Genomic DNA, 25,205 nt, shown 5'->3' on the forward strand with positions numbered 1-25,205 from the left:
CCCCCACGCCCACACTTACCTGTCAGCCGGCTTTTTAGCATTGCCCTTAATGAAGATGGCGGCTGCAACTTCCCTAAGGTACTGAAGCCGCTGCCGCCATCTTAGTAGATGGCAGAGATGTGCGCGCATAGCACGCACGTGTGCCATCAACAAATATGGCGGCAGAGGCTTCATTCCCCTTAGGGAAACTGCGGCCGCCATCTTCATTAAGGGCAATGGTAAAGACTAGAGGTAGGGGGGCTGTGGGGGGGCACGCAGGTATGCAGGGGAGCATGTGGGGGCCATGTGCGCATGCGTACACACACGCGCGCACACCCACCAACCCACCAGGGGGCCAGGGCAAGCTGATGCCCAAGGGCCCCCACATGCCTGAAGCCGGCCCTGGTTAATCATGTAATCACGTGTGTAAACCACCCTTACACAGAAAAATGAAAATTTTCAGAAAAATTGAAAAAATGCAATACTAGCACTTTTAATAAATGGAAGGTCACTTTGTTACTTCAGGAACATCAAATGTAATGATGTACAAGTTGGTTTAAAAATTTTTTTAAAATTTTTACTTTTTTTTGTAACAAATGGATCTACAAGATCCTGAACAGTGAGGGACACCTGAACTGTAAGGAACCTCTTTCGTTTTGCCAGTTTATGAAGAGCAGGCAAAAAACAATTAAAAAAAACCAGAAGAAACCATCAACATTAATAACAAAAAATTATTTATGTCTCCGCTAGTCCTCCAGTGTCAAGTAGACATAAACATCCATTCCCATAAAAAGAACTGAGAAAAAGAAGGGGACCAAGATTCAGTGAAACCTTTTATTCATCATGCTAAAATAAAACATTCCCTAACCCACTTTTTCTTCATTTTCTTCAATTTTTCAAATTTTTCAGGAAAAAACAAAAAGACTTTGGGAATTTTCTGAATTTTTCCAATTTTTTTCCAGGCCTTCACATCTCTAGAGAGAACTCCATTAGGACAGCATATGTTGAAGCAGATAGAAAAAGTGATCCACTTAAAACAGATAATTCTTAGCAATGAGACTATTACAGGAATGGAGAACTCCACATACTAGTTAAGTGTAAAGCCTTACCTACAAATAAACAGGGTTGGAACTGGGCTGCAACCCCAACAATTTACCCAGACATAGCACCAAACCACACATGCTCAATCTGGCCACTTCTATTTTGGAGAAAAAACAGCTACAGAGAACAGAACTGGAACATGCTCTTAAGCCCCATGTCATTCTTTTCTGCTGAAAAATCTCTCCCCTTGCTGCTTTTTGCCCTGAAAGTGCTGTTTACTTCCCACAGCACCCCTGGCAGCCAACAGCAATGAGGCAGTGGGTCATTTGCAGCAGAAAACTAATGCAGGACCCTGAACCAGACTGGGGCCCTATGGCTGCTTTTCCTCCAAAATAAAGAGTGGCCAGGTTAAGCTTGCTTGACCAGGTTCATACAACATTAAACCATGGTTTACAAAACTATGGTTTATTAAACCATGACTTAATGTTATATGTGACCTTGGCCCAGAAGCTTAATTATGGTTTACTTGCTGCCAACAGTATGAAGTCATTGTTTGTTGCCGGCTGACGAACATTGATTTTAACTATGGCTTGGCGTTACATGTGAACCAAGCACCCTTCCTTCGCCATGTTTTTTTGGCCGCCCAGACACTTACCAAACTACAAGGCAAGAGCGGCTGGAAAGCCAACCAAAATTTGGAGAAACAACCCATGGTTTGTCTGATCATCTATGCGACTCATCAGGTCTGCTTAAACAAACCATAGCTTCTTAAACAGTGGCTTAGCAATATGCGTAAATCAAGCCCTCATTTGGCCCTTTCTCCCAAGCTCATAAGCATCAGATTGTAGCTAAAAACCCGGTTCATACATCATGGCCAAGCCATGGTTTGGCAACAGGAACAGGCTTCAGGCTGCCTGTTTAGAGGTAAACTATGGTTGCAATCTCAGGCTAGAGGTAAATTATGATTTTGGTGAACCAGGACAAGAGGAGGAAACCTGAGAACTTGAGAAGGAAGGGGGCATATGCAAGCCTTAAGTTTGTTCTTGAGTAGCCAAGCCACAAGTTAGCCATGGGACCTGAATGAGGCCTTAATCATTGGCCTTACCACAGGTTAATTCTGTTTGTCAGAACTCAGAAATTACATGCACCTCCAAACACAGCTTACCTACAGGTATAGTCTTCCCCTGGATTTTATCAGCCCACCCAGCATAGTATCGAAGAGTCTTTATGCAGCCTTCAAGGTCAATGAAGAAAGCTTGGAGAAATGGTTTCCCTGTGTCCATTGTTTCCAAGGTCTGGAAAAAACAAAAACAAGAGCTCTTTCCCCCCTTTTGTTTGGCTATAGGTGGCTTTTTATTAGGGATGGGCAAATCTGTCAATGTTAGTGGCTCATTTTTCCACCCTTAAATTCATCATCAGTGTGCATTTTTTTAAAAGTCCTCATGGAAATTCACCAGCATTTTAGTGCTAATTTCTCCTAATGTACATGCTTTTATGCAGTTTTGCCTAATATACACATTTTTACAAACCAATTTTCCCTAATTCATTTTTGTATGTTATATTCACCAATATATGCATTTTTATATATACTTATATATACATGTACGTACCCAGTATATGCATTTTTGTGCACATAATTTGGCTGGAGAACTGCATGGCAAAATGTGGAGAAGTGCAAATCTTGAAGGATGGCAGCACTTTGATTTGTGTGTTGTTTTGAAAAGAATGAATTAGGTAGATTCGCCTTCAAATGTGAACTCAATCAAATTTCTCCTGCTTCTCTACATATCACTATTGTCTACATATCACTATTGTCAAATCCCCAGAAAGTTTTTTTTTTTATGGAAGCGACAGGTGACCAGAGTTGCAAGCCTGGCCTTACCATGAGGCACAGCGAGGTAATTTTGTGTGCCGTGAAAGGGCAGCAATTTATAGTCATTGGATTTATTATTGCTGGTTTTTTCCCCTCCAAGAGAGACACGTTTCTGGTATTTGGCATTGTATACTTTTTTAGAAATCTTAAGTCACTCTGAGATGAAAAAATTGTAGTAAGCGACAAATAAATTTTATTATCATTATCATTATCATTATCATTATTATTATTAGTCTCCTGTCAAAATAACTTGGCTAGTCTTTGGGCCCCATCTACACTATACATTTAAAGCAGTATCATACCACTTTAAGCAGTTATGGCTTCCTTCAAAGAATCCTGGGAACTGTAGTGTGTGTTAAGAGTGTTGAGAGACTCCTATTCCCCTCACAGAGGAACAATTCCTAGAGATCCCCAGGAAGAGGGATTGATTGTTAAACCACTCAGGGAACTGTAGCTCTGTGAGGGGAATAGGGCTCCTCCTAACAGTTCTCAGCACCCTTCACAAACTACAGCTCCCAGGATTCTTTGGGGGAAGCCATGACAGTTAAAGTTGTATCATAGTGCTTGAAATGTATACTGTGGATGGAGCTTTAGTAACTGCAAATCTTGATTTGAAGAGGGGGGAGAATCATTTGCTCTTCTGCCTCAGGCCGCAAAATATCTTGGGATGGCTTTATACAATTGATTGGTCAGCCAAGTAAGCCACACATACATGGTACCCAATATAAGCTTTCAGACAAGGATATTTTAGAGGTTCTCAGTAAAGCATCTTTTGGTACAAGAATGGGGAACCTTTGGCCCTCCGGTTGACTCCAGCTCCCATCAACCCCAGCCAGCATCGCCAGTGGTCAAGGATGATGGGAGTTGTAGTCCAACAGCTTCCGGAGAGCCATGGGGTCGCTATCTCTGTTATATTGTTCTCCCATCACTAGAGAATAAATCTTTCTCAACTGTGAGCTTCCGCGTATTTCAGATTAACAAGTTTCTTCAGGACAAAAATGACAAAATAGATTCCTGCCACTCACCCTTGCCAATCCCATTCTCTCTTGAACTCTAGATTTTATTTCCTGGTCTACATGAAGGAAGGAAGCTAGCTAAAAAATTGTAATCTCATAGGGGTGTAATCCAGCTAAATCCTACTCAGAATAGATCCATTGAAAGTAATGAACCTAAGTTAGTCATGACCATTAATTTCAATGAGACTACTCTGAGTCAAACTAGCACTGGATACCACTCAAAGCCTGCCTAGCCTTGGGAACAGAGGGCTGGAGCCAGTGCTAGTACTACTCAGAGTAGACAAACTGAAGTTAATGGACATGACTAACATAGGTTCACTAACTTCATCGGGTCTACTCTGATTAGGACTTAGTTGGACACAGCTGAAGAGGTTAGGCATGGGGGGTACTGTATTGCAGTGGTTCCATTCCTTCCTCTCTGGTAGGTACCAAAGAGTGGCAATGGAGGATGAGGTCTTAGATCCTTGGCCTCTCACTTGTGGGGTGCCACAGGGTTCCATCCTCTCCCCGATGCTGTTCAACATCTATATAAAGCTGCTGGGGGCAATCATCAGGAGATTTGGGCTGCAATGTCATCAGTATGCGGATGACACGCAGCTCTATCTCTCATTTAAATCTTCACCGAGGTTGGTTGTAGAAACCCTGTCCAAGTGCCTGGAGTCGGTGAGTGGCTGGATGAGAAAGAATAAGCTGAAGCTGAACCCTGACAAAACCGAGGTACGGTTTGTGGGAGACAAGGGAAGGCTGGGGGATGTGGACCTGGTGCTCAATGGGGTACAATTGCCCCTGAAAGACCAGGTCCGCAGCCTGGGGGTCATTCTTGACTCCCAGCTGTCCATGGAGGCTCAAGTCTCGGCTGTGAGCTGGGCGGCGCTGTATCAACTCCATCTGATACGGAGGCTGCGCCCCTACCTTCCCAACCGTCTGCTCCCACCGGTGGTACATGCCCTGATCACCTCTCGCCTAGACTACTGTAATGTGCTCTACGTGGGGTTACCCTTGAAAACGGTCCGGAAGCTGCAACTGGTACAGAATGCGGCGGCTTGTCTGATTAAAGGCAGCCGCCGGCAAGATCACATCACTCCAGTGCTGAAGGAGTTGAACTGGCTACCGGTCGTTTACCAGGCCCAATTCAGGGTGTTGGTTTTGACCTTTAAAACCCTACACGGTTTTAGCCCAGTCTATCTGAAGGAGCGCCTCCAGCATCGTCAGGGATGCCGCTCAACAAGATCAGCCTCAGACCTTCTCTCGATCCCACCGGTTAAAACAGCTAGACTGGTGAGGACTAGAGAGAGGGTTTTTTCAATAGTGGCCCCCACCCTGTGGAACTCTCTCCCAAATGATCTCTGCCATGCCCCTTCTATGATGAGCTTCCGCTGGGCCTTGAAGACCTGGCTCTTTAGGCAGGCTTTTGGGGTGGGTTAGGTTTTTACTGTTATGGTTTTAAATTTTAACGTTTTAATGTATTTTTTTTTATCTTGTACGTCGCCCAGAGTGGCTGGACAACCAGCCAGATGGGCGACTAATAAATTTAATACATAAATAAATAAAAATAGCGCTTTTTTGTGATGGAACTCACTGGTATGGAGCACCAGCACCTCTTTTTTTTTGCTGCCCATGGTAACCATTTTGTACTGGCATTCATAGCACCTCACTTTTTTACCAGAAATAAGCCCTGGTTGGATGCAACCCACAGCCAACAACTTTCAAGGCAACCCAATGCCTTCCAGAAGTTGTTGGACTATGTCTTCCACCATCACAAACTAGGGAAGAAAAGATCTGCCAATTTTAGTTCTCTCAGTTTCTCATTTTTCTAATCTTCAATTCAGTTTCTGCAACAATCTGCAATTTTGTTTTTTAAATTCTCATGAAAATTCTCCAGCATTTTAATGCAAATTTCTCCTAATAGACACATTTTTGCAGCCCATTTTGACTAATGTACACATTTTTGCAAGTAATTTCTCACCATCTAATGCATTTTTGCATGTTATTTTCACTCACATATTCATGTTCATGCACTCTTTCCCCTACTATGTGCATTTTTGTAAACACTGGTTGGCTGGCAAACTGCATTGCAAAATTCACATAAGCGCAGACCTTGAAGGAGGGCTGTTTTTTGGTTCTCAGATTGTTGGAGAAAGTGCAGATTTGATAAATTCAGCTTGAAATGCAAACTTAATCAAAATTCTGCTTCATCCCTATCCCTAACCACTGGCTGCTGAAACTGAGGAGCATCATCGTCCAGCAACATCTGGAAGGCATCTGCTGGCTACCCCTGCTTTAGTGGGTCTACTCTGGAGTAGCGATAGAAAGAACTGTTCTGCCCCACCAACCAAGGTCACTGGCCTGCCTTCTTCTTTATAACCAGCCTAGGGGTGCCTCTGACTGCAATCTTCTTCCCCTTTAATCTCAACGTCAAGGGCTTGTGGATTCCTGCATAAGCAAGATGCTAACAGTTTCTGGCTTATTTTCTCCACCCAATCAGCTCCACTCCCACCCACCCTTCCACTTCACTTACTGCCAACACCACTCTGTCTCGCTCAATGAGATCGGCCAGCTTGTTCAGGAGTCGTCCGCGGCTCACAGCATCCATTTGTCTCCATAGAGATCCTCTCTGGAAGGCTGTTTTTGCTGCCTCAACTGCTTTATCGATATCTGGCTATAAAAAGTAAGACCAGCAACAAAATAAAAATAAAGTCCCTATTCCGATCAGAAGTCAGCAGAGACTGAAAATATAACATGCACAGACACTTCCTGGGCCTGGAGCCAGGAAAGCTCTGGACCTGTACACAAGAGATCAAGCACTGCCAGTGGTAAGCCACAGGAATTATTTACAGTATCTCTATTCCGCCTTTTGCCTTGAGGATGCTTATAATACAAGACATGAAATCAGCCTTCCCCAATCTGGTGCTTTCCTGATGCTTTTGACTACAACTCCCATGAGCCCCAAGCAGCACAGGTGTGCTGGCTGGGACTGATGGGAGTTGTAGTCCAAAACTTTGGGGGGGGGTCAGGAAGGCTGCACTAAAATTCAATTTAAAAAGAGCAGCAAATAAAGAGGACATAAATCAATAAATCAACTCGTTTGAAATGTGGCGTTGGAGGAGAGCTTTGCGCATACCATGGAGCGCGAAAAAGACAATTAATTGGGGTTCAGAACAAATTAAACCAGAACTGTCACTAGAATCTATAATGATGAAACTGAGGTTATCATATTTTGGACACATAATGAGAAGACATGATTCACTGGAAAAGACAATAATGCTGGGAAAAACAGATGGGGGTAGAAAAAGAGGAAGGCCGAACAAGAGATGGATTGATTCAATAAAGGAAGCCATAGACCTGAACTTATAAGATCTGAACAGGGTGGTGCACAACAGATGCTCTTGGAGGTCGCTGATTCATAGGGTCACCATAAGTCATAATCGACTTGAAGGCACATAACAACAACAATCAATAGGACCAACAATTAAAAGCCCAGTCAGAGAGTATGTAAGATGCAATGAAAAAGGATTTCTGTTACTGCTATTAAAAGGGCATGATAGAATGGGACTGACTTGGCCTGGTGCCAAGACCAGGAGTGGCCAGTGTTCTTTGGTTTAAGGCCCACACTGAGAGTGGTCCAACCCTCTGAGCGCTGCTGGCCATGAAGAGCCCATTCTATTTGTGCATACCTACACTCAGACATACACACAAACACACAGAGAGGAAGAACAGGCAGCAGAAGAGAAACTCCCAAGAGCAAGCAGGCAGACACACAGAGCAGTGTTTCTGCTCTCCAGGGCAGCACAGGGATAGAAGACTGTCCCTCTTCATACCTTTGGGAAAGGGCCCCTTCTCTCTCTCTCGTACTTATTAGATTTATATCCCACCTTTCTCCCAAGGAGCTCACGGTGTCACACATGGTTCTCCTCCCTCTTCATTTTAACCTCACAGACAACCCTGCGAGGTTAAGTTAGACTGAGAGATGTTGACTGGCCCAAGGTCACACAGTGAACTTCATGGCTGAGTTGGTATTTGAACCCTAGTCTCACAGATCCTGCACCAGCACTCTAATCACTACACCACTCTGGCTCTACACTTACATCATGCTTAGAAGAAAAAAATGCCAGAAGTATTAAGCACCCAAAACCACCCCCCAAAAAGAGAGAGATGAAATCTCTCAATGCTACAAAGGAATTTATTTCTAGAAAAAGGCCAACCTGTTTCAGCTTGTAGTTATGTAATGTGATGAAGTCCCCAAAACTGCAAGCTGAAATGCATTGGGGTTTTTTTTTTAGAAATAAGTTCTTCTTCAGCATCAAGATATTTCACCTCTCTCTTTTGGGAGGTCTTAGAGAGGAAATGTGAAAGAATGCTTCTTCTGGATCACTAGCCATTCCAAGGCCTAACACCAGCACCACCCTTTTAAGGAGGATGCCCAACCAGAAGGCTGCAATTTGTCTTCTTCCAAAAGCTATGTTATTTATGCCACTGTACACTGCGGGGAAGTTACAGAACTTACATAATTTACACAAGGCACTACATCACCATTACAGTTATTCCACCCCATTCATTTCTGTGCAAAGAAAACATGATGCAAAAGGAGAAGAGGAGAACGTGGAACACTGGAACACAGGAAGCTGCCTTATACAGAGTCGCTGCCAGTGGCGGCTGGTGACTCCATGTCAGTGAGGGAGTGGGATCTGTTTTGGGTTTTAGTCCAAACTCTCAAGGGGCTTTAGCACCTTGGACAGCTCTTTAAAAGTTCAGGCAGAAAACCCGGAGTGGATTCCACTGCCTCACTGACATGGAGCCACCAGTCGCCAATGGATCTAGCTCAGTATTTTCTGCACTGACTGGCAGGGGCTCTCTAGGGTTTCAGAGAGGGTTCTCTCCCAGCTCTACCTGGAGATGCCGGGAATTGAACCTGGACCTTCTGCAGGCAAGGCAGATGCTCTACGAATGAGCTCATGGCCCTAGTCAATTACGTATCATTTGCAGACTGAATGCAACAGCAGTGAATACTGATCGTATTCCCTGGATTGATTTCCATTCTGGACATGGGATTAATTCCACTCCCATTTCCATTTTTGTCAGAATTCTCTGACACCCCCTTTTCTGCACGGCTAGAATTTAGCCCACCGTACAAAGTCAAAAGTCTCATCCATTGCTCTGCTCGCTTTCCCAATTCTGGCTGGCCCCACCCACCACTGGCATGTGCCCCCTTCCAGAAGGATGCCCATGAGGGAATGTGCCCCCCCCAGGCTTAAAAAAGCTTCCCTTTCCCTGTTGTAGACCCTGAATATATTATTTTCATTATTTTATTTTATTATTACATGGTTCCGATTTTACAACCCTGTTATAAGTTAGGGTGAGAGGCAATGACTGGCCCAAGGTCACCCAGTGGGTTTCATGGCTGAGCAGAGATTTGAACCCTGGTCTCCCAGGTCCCAGTCTGTTCCTCTAACCACCACACTGCTGTTAAGGATATTGTGGTGGGTGTCCAGCAAAAATATACTTCCAGCTCCCAAAGCACTATCTGCAATATCGAGATCCCCCCCAAAAAGGAACACAGCAGGTGGCCAGACCCTCCTCTGTGCCACAATGTCTATTCCCCTGCCCTGCTGTGGTATGTGACTGCATTTGGTCAAAGATTGGTTTGACCTTCACAGCTCCCAAAAGATTATCATAATACCTCCATGTGGTCTGAGATAACTGCAGTGTCATTCTTGACGGAACTCGGTTGAAGTTTCTCAATGGAAAAGGTCAGGCCAGGCCCACGTAACTACGTAAACTCTCAGTTACAAGGCTATTAAGGAGGTCCAAAGTGAAACTCACACAAACAAGGAAACTCACACAAACAAGGAAACTCTAAGGGCAAGCCAGGCATTCCAGTCATAATCCACCCAGTGCTTAATCAGTGTTACATGACATGGATGGTGCAATACAGAGGCAGAGCACGCAACTAGAATTTGGGTTTGGCGAGCAGAGGACTGGATCCATCACAGCTGTCACCTGGAACAATCAAGAATCGATGCATAATTTCAATTTAGGAAGAACTAAACTAAAGTACTAAAAACACTTTAAAACATCATAAAAACAGACTTTAAAATGCATTAAAACAAAACATCTTTAAAAATATTTTTTTAAAAGCTTTGAAGAAATCTTTAAAAAAAGGTTAAAAACATATTGTGGTTTTTTTAAAAAGGTTTAAAAACATATCAAAAAGCAACTCCAACACAGACACAGACTGGGATAAAGTCTCAACTTAAAGGGCTTGTTGAAAGAGGAAGGTCTTCAACAGGCACCGAAAAGATAACAGAGGTGGTGTCTGTCTAATATTTAAGAGGAGGAATTCCACAGGGTAGGTGCTGCCACACTAAAGGTCCGTTTCCTATGTTGCGCAGAACGGACCTCCTGATAAGATGGTATCTGCAGGAGACCCTCACCAGCAGAGTGCAGTGATCGACTGAGTATATAAGGAATAAGACGGTCTTTCAGGTATCCTGGTCCCCAGCTGTAAAGGAATACCCCGCATTAACGTACGCAATGGGTCCAGAGTGAGTACGTAATCCGAAAATGTACTTAAAGAGAAGCACTACCTTTTTTCACTTGCGCTGTCACTGTGCCACCTCTCCTTCACGCAGAGCCTCAAAGCCCTGCGCTAAAGCCTCTGCTGCTGCGCTGTCACGCCTCTCAGCTGATCATGATTGCGCCTCCCAGCTGATTCACAGCCGCGCCTCTTTCCACCCCCCACAGAAAGAACAGGCCGCAACCAAAGGTTAAGTGTCCATTCTTGCAAAGTGAAGTTCGTAAACAGGGGAATGGTGCTACTGTAAGTATGTCCATACTCGCGAGTGTCTGTAAAGTGAAGGTCCGTATAGCGGGGTATTCCTGTATACAGCTTTGTACACCAAGACTAGAACCTTGAACTTGGCCCAGTAGCAAATGGGCAGCCAATGCAATTCTTTCAGCAGCTGAGTGACACGTTGGTGATACCCTGCCCCAGTGAGCAGTCTTGCCGCTGCATTTTGCACCAGCTGCAGCTTCTGGACCAACCTCAAGGGCAGCCCAACATAGAGCACATTACAATAATCAAGCCTAGAGGTTACCAGTGAGTGGACAACAGTGGTCAGAGGCACGTTACCAAATTCTTCCAAGCTACACAGGAAGTGGATTGGACTGTGAAAGACCAAACCAAATTGTGTTTGCATTTTGACAGATTTGTAGGGCAGTACAATATCTCAGAGAGGCGGTAAGGTCTCCTGCTTCCCTGGTGCATTCACTATAGCTGTCCAATTTCCCTGCTTTTTAAATTTTGATAGAAATATCTGTGGGCTATAAATACATTCTTAAACTGCAAGGTTTTTTTTCCCTATTAGTGAATTTCTCTGCTTTTTAACCCGGGAGGTAAGAAATGGGATCCTGTGCAAGCTTGCTGAGAATGGCTTGATCATTTGCATGCTTATTGAATTCAGTGGGATTTACTCCTATGTAATCATGGTTAGGATAGGTAAAACTGACCATGGAGAGGAGCAGGGGGAGGGGAGAGGGGAGCAGAAAGAGGGGAAGGAGGAGATTGGAGGAGAAGGGGCAAAGGAAGGGGCAGGAGAGGGCAGGTTTGATCATTTGCATGCTTATTGAGTTCAGTGGTATTTACGTCTGTGCAATCATGCTTAAGGTAGGTAAAACTGACTATGGAGAGGAGGAGGGGGAGGGGATTGGAGGGGGAGGAGAGGGAAGGGGTAAGAGAAAAGAGACAGGAGGGAAGAGAAGGGAGGGTGGGTTTGATCAGTTGCATACTTTTTGAGTTCAATGGGATTTATTCCTGTGCAATCATGTTTGAAAATGGAAATGGACTGCCTTCAAGTCAATCCAGACTTACGGCAACCTTATGAATAGGGTTTTCATGGTAAGCAGTATTCAGAGGGGGTTTACCATTGCCTTCCTCTGAGGCTGAGAGGCAGTGACTGGCCCATGGTCACCCAGTGAGCTTCATGGCTGTGTGAGGATTTGAACCCTGGTCTCCCAGGTCATAGTCCAACACTGACCCAGGGAAGGGGGAGGGAAGGAGATTGGGTGGGTGGACACTGGGCAGAAGGGAAGCCCCTTTCCTTTACAAAAGGAAAACATTGTGAACAGTATCATTCTTTTTCAGTGTTTCCCCCACCTTTTTTATTCTGCAGCAGGCACAGGACCACAATACCTGTTGGAACGCCTCCCCCGTTATGAACCTGCCCGTACACTACGATCATCATCAAAGACCCTCCTCCGAGTTCCTACTCATAGGGAGGCTTGGAGGGTGGCAACGAGGAAGAGGGCTTTTTCTGTGGTGGCCCCCGAACTGTGGAATGATCTCTCAGAGGAGATACGCCTGGCGCCAACGTTACCATCTTTTCGGCGCCAGGTTAAAACTTTTCTCTTCACCCAGGCTTTTTAATATGTTTAGTATGCATTTGACATTGTTTTAACTTTTTAACATTTTAAACTTTTAATCTGTTTTATATTGTTACATGTTTATTGTATTTTTGATGTTTCTTGTCCTGTGAACCGCCCAGAGAGCTTTGGCTATGGGGCGGTCTATAAGTTTAATGAAATAAATAAATAAATAAATGTAGCCTCCCACCCAAATTTAAACCAAAGCTGTCCCTGGCCATATCTACACCAGAACTTTATTTCACTTTGGACAGTCATGGCTTCTCTCAAAGAATCCTGGGAAATGTAGTTAGTGAAGGGTGCTGAGAGTTGCTAGGATATACCCTGTTCCCCTCACAGAATTTCAATCAGAGTGGCTGACTGTTAAACCAGTATGGCCACTGGAGCTCTCTCAGGGGAATAGGAGTCTCCTCTTAGCACCCTTCACAAATTACACTTCCCAGGATTCTTTGGGGGAAGCCATGACTGTCTCACGTGAAATCAATCTGGTGTGGGTGTGGGTGCTTGATTAGGCAGGCCCAACAGCTGTGAGTCTAGCTTTTAGAACACTGACACTTGGTTCTTACTGAGCATGCCTGACATTATCATTCAGTTCAATGCAAAATTTCTTTAAATTAATTAAAAATCAGCCAGGCATTTTTTAAACTTTTAAACTGCAGAAGATGGTCAGAGTATGGGGCAAGGTCAGTAACAGGATTACAGGTACTCTGTGAACATGGCTGATTTTAAATGAATTTCAACAGATTATGAGAACTCAGAGAGAAAAAAGTCCAAAAGGACTTTGAACTCTCAATGCTTTTGTTTATCGCCATGAAAATTGAGAGGGTTGTTAAGTAAGAGTTTCTGAGTTCTGGACTATAAGTTTTGTAAGGTTTTGTTTTGAAATGTGCGTATGGGAAGCATTGGAATGGCATGGGGGTATTTTCAATTTAACATTGCGGAATGCGAGAAATCCATGCTGACTATAGTACACAGCCACTATTGTGGCTGTATAATATAGCTTTCAGTTTTTTTCTCTCTTGTGTACAGGAATCAAATAAGTTTAAATTTTCCTGGGCTGTGGAAGAGGGCACTGTTTTGAAAACCTTCCCAATATGACGCTTTAATCCAGTACTTGCTATTCTGAGAGTAAAGCTGCAATGCTAATCCCACAAACCCAGAGTAAACCCCATTGAATTCAATAGGACTTACTTTTGAGTGGAAGTGGTTAGGATTGTGCTGTAAATTGATGGGACATTTGAGTAAACATAGCGAAGAATTGTGTTTGTGTTGTAAATCTTTCTCTCCCCCTCCAATCTTGTTTTTAAAGCAATTAGGCAGGGCTTACATAGGTATCACTGAATTTATTATGTAGGAAACTAATACAGATTAAAAAAAATTGTTCTGCAATGACCAACTGGTTTTGACAATGAACTATTAGATGGGGTGTATGCATTTTTATATTTCCATTGCGTGTGTATTTATGGAGTCTTTCCAACAACCCTCTGAGGTAGGGTTGCAGACTGGAAACCAAGGCAGCTCACAATAAGAAATAAATCCCTTTAAAATCCAATAACCATAAAAACAAGTATAAGCTGTTGCAAAACAGCTTAAAGTGGCATGATTCTGAATTTTGGGTTGGGTCAATGAAGATCCTTATCACTTGAGGATGCAGTTCTCTGCACACTTCCCTGTTTGAAAAAGCCCCACTGAACACATTGGGACTTGCTTCTGAGTCAACAAACATAGGATTACACTACAAATATCTTTACAGGTTGTGTAAATAATAAACATATTTGATAGTCATGCTTATATAAACATTTCTTCATACTATGTCCCAATAAGTATCTGATTTCACACTATGGTTGTACAGTATTACTTCCTCTACATGTTCAGTATGCCCTTCTTCCTTGGGGTTTTCATGGTTCCCCTCTGTTGTTTTCATCCTGAGGGGCAGATTAAGCTGAGAGATGGTGAGTAGCCGATAGTCACCCAGTAATAGCTCACTTCCATTTTAAATAATCAATTAAAACAATTTACATGCAGGCAAAGTTTATTAAGTAGATCCACACAATATGTTTAAAGCACATCCAACTTGCATTTAAAGCACATAACTTCCCCTAAAGAATCCTGGGAAGTGTCATTTCCCCCTCACAGTTGTAGTTCCCACCACCTTTAACAAACTACAGTTCCCATTATTCTGTGGTGGGATTCATATGCTTCAAATCTGTGTAGAATGTGCTTTAAATTAATGGTGTGGATCTGCACTAGGTATGATGTGCATTCATTAGTGAATTGAAGGAACAATTCTAAAAGGTATTTTTTTAAATAGGGGAAGGATTGTAGTTCAGTGGTAGGGCATATGTTTTGCATGCAAAGGCCCAAAATTCAATTTCTGGAAAAGGCTATAGCCTGGAATCCTGGAGAGCCAATGCCAGTCCATGTCATCAGTACTGAGCTAGATGGTATCAAATGGCCTGAGTCGGTATAAGGTAGATTCCTTTGTTCCTAAAAGTGGAAAGCGACCCAAGGGCCACAGTGACTCCAAAATTTATTTATGTATTTTATTTACAACATTTATATACCACTTTATTGTAAAAAACCTAAAAGGGGTTTACGAAGGAATTGAAACAATAAAATTATTGGCAAAAACAGTTAAAGACAGGTATTTAAAAATATTCAAAATAATAAAACCAACAATGAGTTAAAAAAAGATAAAAACATAATAGCTTCTACATGCCTGGGCAGACTTGCCTAAACAAAAATATTTTAGCAGGTACCAAAAAGAGTACAATGAAGGCACCTGCCAATGTCAATAGGCAGAGAGTTCCAAAGTGTAGGTGCTGCCACACTAAAGGACGGATTTTTTACAAGAGCAGAACAAGTACTATGTTGCACCCGTAACATGGAAAGCACACCTTGAACTTGGCCTGGTAGCAAATCAGCAACCAATGCAGATTTCAGAGTGGTTGTGCTGCATGGGGATTTCTGTGACCTTGGCTGACTGGCTGCTAGGATTTTTTTAGTTTTGGTTAGGAATCCTGACTGGTAGTGGGATGCTGAGTTTTCTGCCTTACTCATAGGAATCTTGTTGTGGCTGGTATGGTATTGCGTTTAGGAAATCATCACTGTTTTTTTGTTTTTCTTTTTCTGTTTGCATTTCATGTACCTTTATCCTCACTCCCTTTCATCTATAGAAGCATGCGCTCCGCTCAACCCCCTCAAACCCACTGATGATGCACCTTGTTGTTTGCATGATGGTTTGTTTCTTGCCCAATAGTGGTAAAAGATTTCACATACTGTGCAGCACAGCTGCAATAGTTGGTGTTCCCAAGCTGCTGCCTATGAAGGTAGACCAAACAATGTGTGTTTTCTCTCTGTCAATTATTATTCACTGGAATTGGGTTGGCTTCAAAGTGAGTTTATAGCAGCCCACAGGGGAGACAGAAAAGAGTACAGAATCTTCTTACTCTTAATCATTTCTCAGACCTCTTTCTGAAGTAAAGGGTCAAATCTGTGAAGAAATTTGGAGCAGCCATGTTAAAACGTAGGGGCAGGGCATTCCAGGCAGCAGGTTGCCAACCCTATCTGGATATGGCTATCTTTGCAGAGGATCCGTGGTCAAGCTTTACCAACACCACAATCGAAACCATATCTAATGAGAAGTAAATCCTATTGAGTTCTATGGGGCTTAGTCAGTAAGTGTGTTTAGAATTGCAGCCTTCAGGGGCATCCATCTCTACTCCTGAGTGCTCCCATATAACATCTCCACAACACTACGCTTCTTTCTTCCTACAATGGCCTTTTGGTGACTGGCCTGGCCTGAGGACACATAAACCCTTCATGCCAAAAGCAAGTAGGCTAGATTAAATGTTCCCTACCCAGGCTCCATCTTTTAGCGAAGATTTCTATCTTAATTTCCAAACAGAGAAATGGTTTTGTTTGAATTGTATGCGCCAAGCAACTGTGGTTGATGCTTAATGTATCATGCTTAATGCCTTCACTCGGGCCTGCCCCCAGGACATCACTTGGCCCATCCCCAAAATCTCAGGGTTTGGGATACTTCTGTCCTGGCAACCCTAACCAGAATAGAAACACAAAAAAATTACATTGTCTGCAGTCTGAGAAGAATCAGAGTCATAGAAGAATTAGAGTCATAGAAGAGTAGAGTTGGAAGGAACCAATTAGGCCACCAAGTCCAACCCCCTGCTCAGTGCAGGCAGGGCTGGCCCCAGGCATGCCAGGGCCCTTGGGCATCAGCTTGTCCCGGGCCCCGGCATGTGCACATGTGTGTGCGTGTGCAGCCCCTCATGCCCCCACCTACCTGTCTCTGCTCCCCTTCCCCCCCACCCCCACCTACCTGTCTCCGCTTCCCCTTGAGCTACAGGGGCCCCTCCGCTCCCCTTCTGCGATCCATGGCAACAGCTGCGGGTTGCAGGGCAGAAGCTTCTGCCTGCTCACCATTTCCCTCGCTCCACCTACCTGTCTCCTGTCTTTTAGCATTGCCATTAACCAAGATGGCAGACACAGTTTGCCTAAGGGGATGAAGCCTCCGCCGCCATCTTGGTTGATGGCACATGTGCATGCTATGCACGTGCATCTCTGCCATCAACCAAGATGGCAGCAGGGGGTTCAGCATTTTAGGGAAACCTCAGCCGCCATCTTCATTAAGGGCAATGCTAAAAGGCAGGAGACAGGTAGGTGGCACGAGGGAATGGAGGGCAGGCAGAAGCTCCTGCCCTGCGATCCGTGGCTATTGCTGCAGATCGCAGAAGGGGAGTGGAGGGGCCCCTGTAGCTCCAGGGGCCCTCGGGCCAGTGCCCCATCTGGCTGCCCTTTAGAACTGACCCTGAGTGCAGTAATAGAAATTAAAGCATAATAGAAATAAGAGACCGGGGGGGAGGGATCACAAGGTAGCAATCATTTCACAATTATAGCCACCATTTATCTGTAGACCAAAGGCATCCCAAGTGGTGAACAGCATATTAAAACACAATCAAATGCCATAAATTAATCAGTAGGTAAAACACCGTAAGACAAAACAATTGGCAGATGCCAATAAAAAGCCAGTGGGCAAAAGATGCTTCTAGGTTGTCATAATTCTCAGGTGGGAGTCAATTACTTACTGGCAAATTCAGGATGTGCAATAAAAGTCCATTTGGTATTCTTGGTATTCAGATTTTTTTGTGTGTTAAGGAAAGTGATGGGAAAATGATCCGGACGGTGTGGCATATACAATATAGTTGATAAAATGCCCTCAAATAAACCAGAGTGGATGGTCAACAAAGAGCCAACATAACCTAATTCCTCCCCACAAACTTTGAGCAAGCAGATCAGGATGAATGCTCAAACAGGTCATCTGGAAGTGACCAGAGTGTGGTATTCTACACTAAATGCCTAACATGGAAGTAACTTAAGGAGAGCCTGGCTAGATTAAGCCAAAGACCCATTTAGTCCAGCATTCTGTTCTCACAGTGGCCAGCCAAATGCCTCTGGGAAGCCCACAACCAGAACCTGAGCGCAGTAGCAACTCTCCCCACTTGTGCTCCCAAGCAACTGATATTCGGAGGTATACTGCCTCCAACAGTGGAGGTAGAACACAGACAACCTGGCAAGCACCCACAGAATTTTAGATGTTATCAGTATGGATGGATGAATCTGTCAATTTTGGTTAGCATCACATTTTTCCCGTCTTAAATCCAGTACTCCACATTTCCACAGCAATTTGTGATTTTTTTTTTTTAATCCTCATGAAAATTTATCAGGACTGTAGTGTGAATTTCTTTTAATATACATATCTTCGCATGCAGTTTTGACTAACATACATTTTTGTAAAGCAATTTCCTTTGACATGATACATTTCTGTATGCAGGGGGTTGGACCTGATGGCCTTGTAGGCCCCTTCCAACTCTACTATTCTATGACAACATATGCACGCACACTTTCCCTAAATATACACATCTTTGGACACGTTGTTTGGTTCGAGAGTTGCATCACAAAAGTCGGAGACAGGATAATTTTGAAGAATAATTGTGTTTGGGGGTTTGTGTATTGATTTGAGGAGCACAAACTAGGTGGCTTCTCATCCAAATGCAAAGAAAATTGAAATTACCCCCCATCCCTAGCAGTGATAAAAATCAGCAGTGATCAACTTCACATCAGTAATCCCCTGTAGCCTGGAGAGACAAACAAAGATAATTGGAGGTCAAGAGCTGCAGCCATGATGCATAGCCACTACCCAACCTCCCTCTAATGAGTACCTCAGTTAAAAAAAAAAAATACACACACTCCCAGAATGAGCCTAAGCCATTTTGGAGTCTGTGGTAAAAAATACCAATGGCAGCCACTCATAGGGTTGTCTTCAATTAAGGCCTACTCAGAGGATACCCATTGAAATGAATGAACCTAAGTCACAACTGTTAATTTCAGTGCTCTACTCTAAGTCAGACGAGCATTGGATACGAGCATAGTAAGAAACATATTGCTCTTAATGATTAATGCTACCCAGGGCCAGTACCAGAAGGCGGCCAATTTGGGCCCTGGTTTCAGGCCACTGAAGGTCTCCTCCTTAGGGTGAACAGGTGGCGCTCCCATTCTGTGATCCCTGGCAGTGTCGGGTCCTGCAATCTGACCCTGCCACAGATCACAGAGAGGGAACGCCCAGGCACCCCCCAGTACAGACAGCACAGGCTTCTATAAGCCCCCACACACACCCCACCCATCTTTCCCATCAGTGTGAATGCTGTGTGTGCATGCCTGCCATCACCCAAGATAGCAGCAGGGGCTTCCCTAAGGGGCTGATGCCCCCGCCACCCTCTTGGCTGATGGTAGGCATGCATGCTACATATGCACGTCATTCACACAACAAGAGAGGTAGGTGGGGTATGCAGGCAGGTTTATTAGGCCTGTGTTGCCTGTATCAGGGGGTGCTGGGCTACAGTACTACGGCCCGGAACAGGGTAGTGCCCAAGGGCTGTCATGCCTGGTGTGGGCTCTGATGTACCCCAGAAATATGCCGCTTGGGACTGGTTGGTTGATCCTAGCTTCTCACTTTCTTATGCCCTGTTCCACTATGAAGATTGGAGAAGCCCCCTGAAACTGAAGCCCATCTCTGTCCCAGGAAAAGAACTCTCATTTTGAGTGGAACCAAGGACAACAAATCAAGCATAAAATCAAGAGCGTCCTTCCTAATTTGCTTGAGCAAGCAAGCTAGAGGTTGGGCTGTCTAGGCCAGCTTTATTGTGCGATTGCACTGGCAAAACGCACACGCCTTGTGTAACCATCAGAAGCCAGATTTAAGAAAGAAAAACAAACAGACCTTGTCGCCCTCTTCGACATCACAGATCTTCTCAGCCTTTGCAGGGTTATAGGTAGGAAACTGCTTTCCACTCTTTGACATGTGCCATTCGTTGTTAATAAATATCTAAGCAAGAGAAAATAAAGGTTATGCATGATAAGAAGAGGAGGCTTAAATTCTCCCTGACATGCTGGTTATCTATGTGCAATTTTGGGGGTATGGAGGATTCCATCATGTGTGCCCCTCCCTTCAGTCTTGATGCAGACACATAGTTATAGTGAGAACTAGACTAAAGATGTGTTAGAATTCCACCCGATTCGGATTTGGTACTGAATTTTCCATTAATTAGTTTATTCTCTATAGTTGCAGATTGGATTTTTGTATAGCAATTTTCAAAAAAAACAGATATTTTTTAAAAAAAATATGCCTCTAAAATATTAACATTATGAATGATAATTTTATCAGTATTTCCTTTCAAAACAACAATATTGATATCAATATTGTGGGGAGAAAAAAAACAGCTTGTAAAAACAACAAACAAAGAACAACCCTGAAGAGATACCGGCTTGTTAGGTCAATGGAATGCTTTCAAACTGACACCAGCCAACAGATCCCATCCCTAAATCCTATGCATGATTACTAGGCAGTTACTTCTAAGTACCTATTTCTTAGCAACAAATGGGACAAAAATATTTTAACTTTCAGCTACTTTCTGCATATTGCAATGGAACTTGTGCAAGTGTAGATATTTTTACATCATATGGGAGATGCACACTCACACAACCCAGATGGAGAAGGTGACCTGGTTCATACATAAAATTAAAATAAATCATGGCAGGTGCCTGGAGAAGTGATTGCTGCCGCTGTGTGCAACAACATTACCACCACCATCAGAGTAGGAGCAAAGCAGCCACAATCTCCTTTCCATCAGCCTCTGTGTTCACAATAAACTATGATTTGGCCTGGCGTTACACACCAACTGAGCCATCAAGTCCGATTGTGGGCACCTGAAAAGTACATCACCATATTTCACCATAAAAAGGCCCATCAAATCTTAAATATTCATCTAACACAACATCCTGAAGAATCTTTGCTGTCTGGTCAGAGAGACATTCCATCCCCGTTGACATTATTTTCACAGGTCTTGCTGTGGCTAATCCCTTCACTCATAAGTGAAACCTCTTGACCAGCCACAGAGGTTAGGGACAAATGCAAGAATTTATGTTAAGATAATTGTGTTCGAGGTTGACATCTGTCTTATCTTTAAACTCAAGCTCTCAGAGTTGATCATAAATAGATTTGACAAGGTTTGCTAATCAGATGGCAGGAGTTGCCATGGTGGCTGCGACACAAATAAGTCCTGGACTAAAGACAACAGCTAACATCATCTAGTCAGAAACCACTTAAAAGTTTCAACAGTGAAGTAATATACAAATTTTATTAAACAAAATAAAATAAAAATTGAGTCTGGTGCCCAATGAGTTAGGGTGCCCTGTTTATTCAAACTATTTGAAAATCAAATTAACCTTGTACACACCCTGGGGTATAAAATACTGCCCACTGCACTTTTGTGTGTGTGTGTGGAACTTCAATAGAAGCAGATTTACAACACAGTCCTTCTAGAACATTGGTAATTACTATGCAAGTGACAATAACCCCAAATTTCTTCCAATTACTATTTACTGTTCTCTTTTATAGAAAAATGCCTGGGACAAAAAATCCTAAGAAATTTGACTTTTTTTGTCATTAAGGTGTTTTGTTTTGGTCTTCACCAATGTTAACATAATTGGATTAAAAAATATCCCATGGTTTTTTAAAAAGAAAAACTGATCCAGAGAAGCAGACTTAAGCAGCCTTCTTCTGAGACAACACACATGGCTTTGTTTTGCGACATTTTACTACCTCAAAATACTTTGGAATTTAGTTAGAGGTAGAAAAATTATCTCAAAAATCATTTGTGTTATGTATTTGGGGTCCTGGGTTTTCATCTAACTAACCAATTAATTGTTAAACAGCCCTCGTAGAAATCCTTTATCAGGGGCAACTGTAAAAACATTTGTGCTCAACTGCAATTCAGAGAGGAAGACTGTCAAATTAGTTTAAGATTGGCATTCAACAGTAATATACAAACAATTCAATTTGTATTGAAATCTTATTCACACTCATACAGATGTTTTTACAGTTGTTCCAAAGAAGGGGTTCTTCTCATAATGTGATGGGAACCTGTTGGCCTTCTCTCTTCCATTTCTTCTAATCATTGGTGCTGAACTCCATTTTCATTGCTCAAAGTTGTTTAAGCTGAAAACATTTTAGAAGAACCCTCTTTGAGTTTGAAAACTCATAACTTTCTACAAACAAGTGTACAGTAATTCAAAAAGGCTGTTCTTTCATTATTGCCCACTTCTGAATGAATGACCTATTTGTTAGATGGACACAATTCCAAGTCAAGGCTGGCACTATCATTAGGCAGGGTGAAGCGGCCCATCTCATGCTGTAGATTAAAAGCTGACAAATATTACTTAGACCATTACATTTTTTTTTATCAGAGGGTTGTTTTGGATTTGTGTGTCGCAGGAACCCAAGTTACTTAGCCTGTTGGCCTTGTGCTTTTAAACAAATCTCTCCCATAAAGTCCACTGTAGTTTGATCAAGAATCATTTCTCACTTGCAAAAGGTGAAGTGTTTTACAAGTGTTTCACTGTAAAAGAAACCAAGTTATACACAAGCAGATAAGGGAAGCGGGGAAATCTCTCAAAAGCTGGGTTACATTTAAAGCTAGTTTTCAGTACTTGAGGAAACCTCACTGTTTTTTCTCAAAAAATCAGAAACTACAGAGTCACTCTAGAAAAGGGAAACCTCAGTTTTACATGTAAAGAAAACACATTGGTTTCTCAAAATCTACTTTTAAGGCGGTGGTTCTGCATACAGTTTCTTTGAAGCAAGCCCCATTTAAGTGAAATTTATTCAGAAAATAAGTCTGCAGGTTATTAAAGCAGAAACCTTACTTTCTAGGAAATAAAATCATTGGATCTGGTGCTTCCAATTAAGCATACTTAGGATTGCTTTGTAGGAAGTTGCTAACACCTTTACTTGGAACAAAATACAACGGAAAGACTTAAGAAATGAAAGCTGGTAAGAGATGAAGCATGGCTTAAGGAACAGGGATGTTGGGGGCTGAACCCTTCAGCTTGATTTTGCTGTCCTTAAATTCCCCCTACCACAGTCAAGATGTCTGGGAGTATGAAGGCGCTGCAGCATCAGTTTTAGAACTGAGTCTGTATTAGTAAAGTAGATCCAAGATCAGAATGAAATACTTGCACAGATACTTGCCTCTGAACAGCAAGCACATCATCCTATTCATGTTTGTCCCATTGAACCTGATGTACCTTAATATTGAGGAAGCATAATTAGGCTCAAGCACCATGTCCTTAAAAACCTGAGATCTAAGCACCTTAAACACACTTTGTCCTGATCTGTATAGCTCTATACATTTCTCCACTAGATGTCAACTATCTTTTTTAAACAAAAATTAGAATAGCTAGTGAAGTTACCCCAAAAATGTAATAAGCTGCCAATAGTTTATATAGACTAGAGTACTGGAGCTTTTCTAAAAAAAACCTATTGTTTATAAGAAGCTAATTTTGCACCAACTCCGATTTAGGCTTCTTTTCCACCACTATTTTTAGATGCCTGGATTTAATGCGATCATGCTTTCAAAATGCATAAGAACACCTTAATCATACTTGCAAAAATATATTAACAAATGAAAAACCAATGGGATACAAGAAATCCTTTTGGGACCGACTTAGTCAAAGGTATCTGTAAATGGGGGGATGGTTTTGGGGAACCATAACCCATCACCATCATGATCTGACACTTATGCTCACAAATTGATTGGATTAGGGATAGCCAATGTTGTTGGACTAACTCCCATCAGCCCCAGAAAGTATGGCCCATGGTCAGCAATCACTGGGTTTGTGTAACGTTTTTGCCACTAACATGCATGGTTCAAGCATACTGTTTCTGATTTTTTAGATGGTTGACATCTGCTTTTTTCCTCCTTTTTGGATGAATTTTGTTATGTGCCTTCAAGTCAATTACAACTTATGGCGACCCTATGAATCAGCGACCTCCAATAGCATCTGTCATGAACCACCCTGTTCAGATTTTGTAAGGTGAGGTCTGTAGCTTCCTTTTGGGAATCAATCCATCTCTTGTTTGGCTTTCCTCTTTTTCTACTCCCTTCTGTTTTTCCCAGCATTATTCTCTTTTCTAGTGAATCATGTCTTCTCATTATGTGTCTGAAGTATGACAACCTCAGTTTCATCATTTTAGCTTCTGGTGATAGTTCTGGTTTAATTAGTTCTAAAAATGACCACTGTTCACATCTCATGTTGAAGTGGCTGTGTTTTAAAATGCATGATATTCTAAAGGAGCCAGCACAAGTTGTGAAATGCACAAACTTTCCCATTTTGAATGCAAGGCCTGTAAGCTTTAAAAAAGTGATCAGTTAAGGCTACAGTCCTAAGCAGACATCTTGCTGTCTAAGAGAGCAGGAAACCCCAAGTCAAGGTGCATCAGATCCCAAAGCTGGTCAAGCTAGTTTGGTACCCAAGGCCAAAAATCCTACAAACGCCTCTCTCCCTTCCCTGGGAGTAAAAAATAAAATAAAGTAAAAAATAAAATAAGGATACAATAAATTAAAATGACCCTTTCATCACACCCAAAATCTGTTGCCTGGAATGGCTGCTTCCCTCTGCCTAATGGTAGGACTGGCTCCGACTAGCTGCTTTACTTGCAGCGAGAATGTGCTGACAATCTGGAAAAGAAGTCTTCTGCTAAGGAGTCTTAAAGGTCCTGACAAAGCCTGGCTCAGTTAGTCAAGTCCAATATAAATGATCTGAAAGATGGTAATTTGTCCGCTGCTCCCCTCCCCCCAATTTGGGATGAAGCACAGTAGTTATACTCTGAGAAAAGACATCCTCACAAAATGAATCCCAGGACCTGAAGTTAAGGGGGCTCATTTACTACACAACCCAGGTCAACTCATCTTACTAAAAGGCTTTTACCCCCTCCTTTCTAGATCCTCAAATGGTTCTGTAATACTGTATGTTGATCCTGTAACTGAAATTGATGCATTCATCAGTAGAAGTCAGACAGCTAATTGAGTTTTATATTAACAATTATTTAAGCTGTAAAGATCTATGGTTTACTTTGCATAATAGTTAAATCCAGCCTGTAGACAGCACTCACGTTTCTTCCTTATATGTCCCCAGCACATATACAAAATAATATAGGTGGGAATACACATGTTCATTTTATTACTAATGTACTTTGTTGTTTTCAAATTATTGGGAATAGACACAGGTACATCTATTTTCACATCCCAAATGCAGCCTAACGTTGCACGGCAAGACATACAGAGTCAGCAATTCTCAGAATCACTACCCCCTTGTGATGTATGTACCCTTGAAACATCCCTTTTATTTTGTTTCTCTTAATTTGGCTAGTCTCAGTGTCAGACATTATTTTCTGCTGGGACATCAGCAGAAGTAGTCCCTACTTAAAGAAGAGATCTTCAGACCACACATCAAGAAGAAGA

The 25,205-nt window shown here is 42.7% G+C and overlaps 1 protein-coding gene across 1 annotated transcript in view; it reads right to left on the reverse strand.

The window, feature by feature from the left end:
- The window catches only part of ALDH1A3 (aldehyde dehydrogenase 1 family member A3), a 60,531-nt gene that overhangs the window by 32,632 nt on the left and 2,694 nt on the right, over window positions 1-25,205 (reverse strand). The window contains exons 2-4 of the mRNA XM_061595990.1: window positions 19,625-19,729; window positions 6,428-6,568; window positions 2,186-2,315 (exon numbers count right to left, since the gene is read on the reverse strand). Of these exons, the coding sequence (XP_061451974.1) occupies window positions 2,186-2,315; window positions 6,428-6,568; window positions 19,625-19,729 (376 nt within the window). The remainder of the gene's footprint in view (window positions 1-2,185; window positions 2,316-6,427; window positions 6,569-19,624; window positions 19,730-25,205) is intronic.

This window comes from Rhineura floridana, chromosome 14 (assembly GCF_030035675.1).
Source record: "Rhineura floridana isolate rRhiFlo1 chromosome 14, rRhiFlo1.hap2, whole genome shotgun sequence".
NCBI lineage: Eukaryota > Metazoa > Chordata > Lepidosauria > Squamata > Rhineuridae > Rhineura > Rhineura floridana.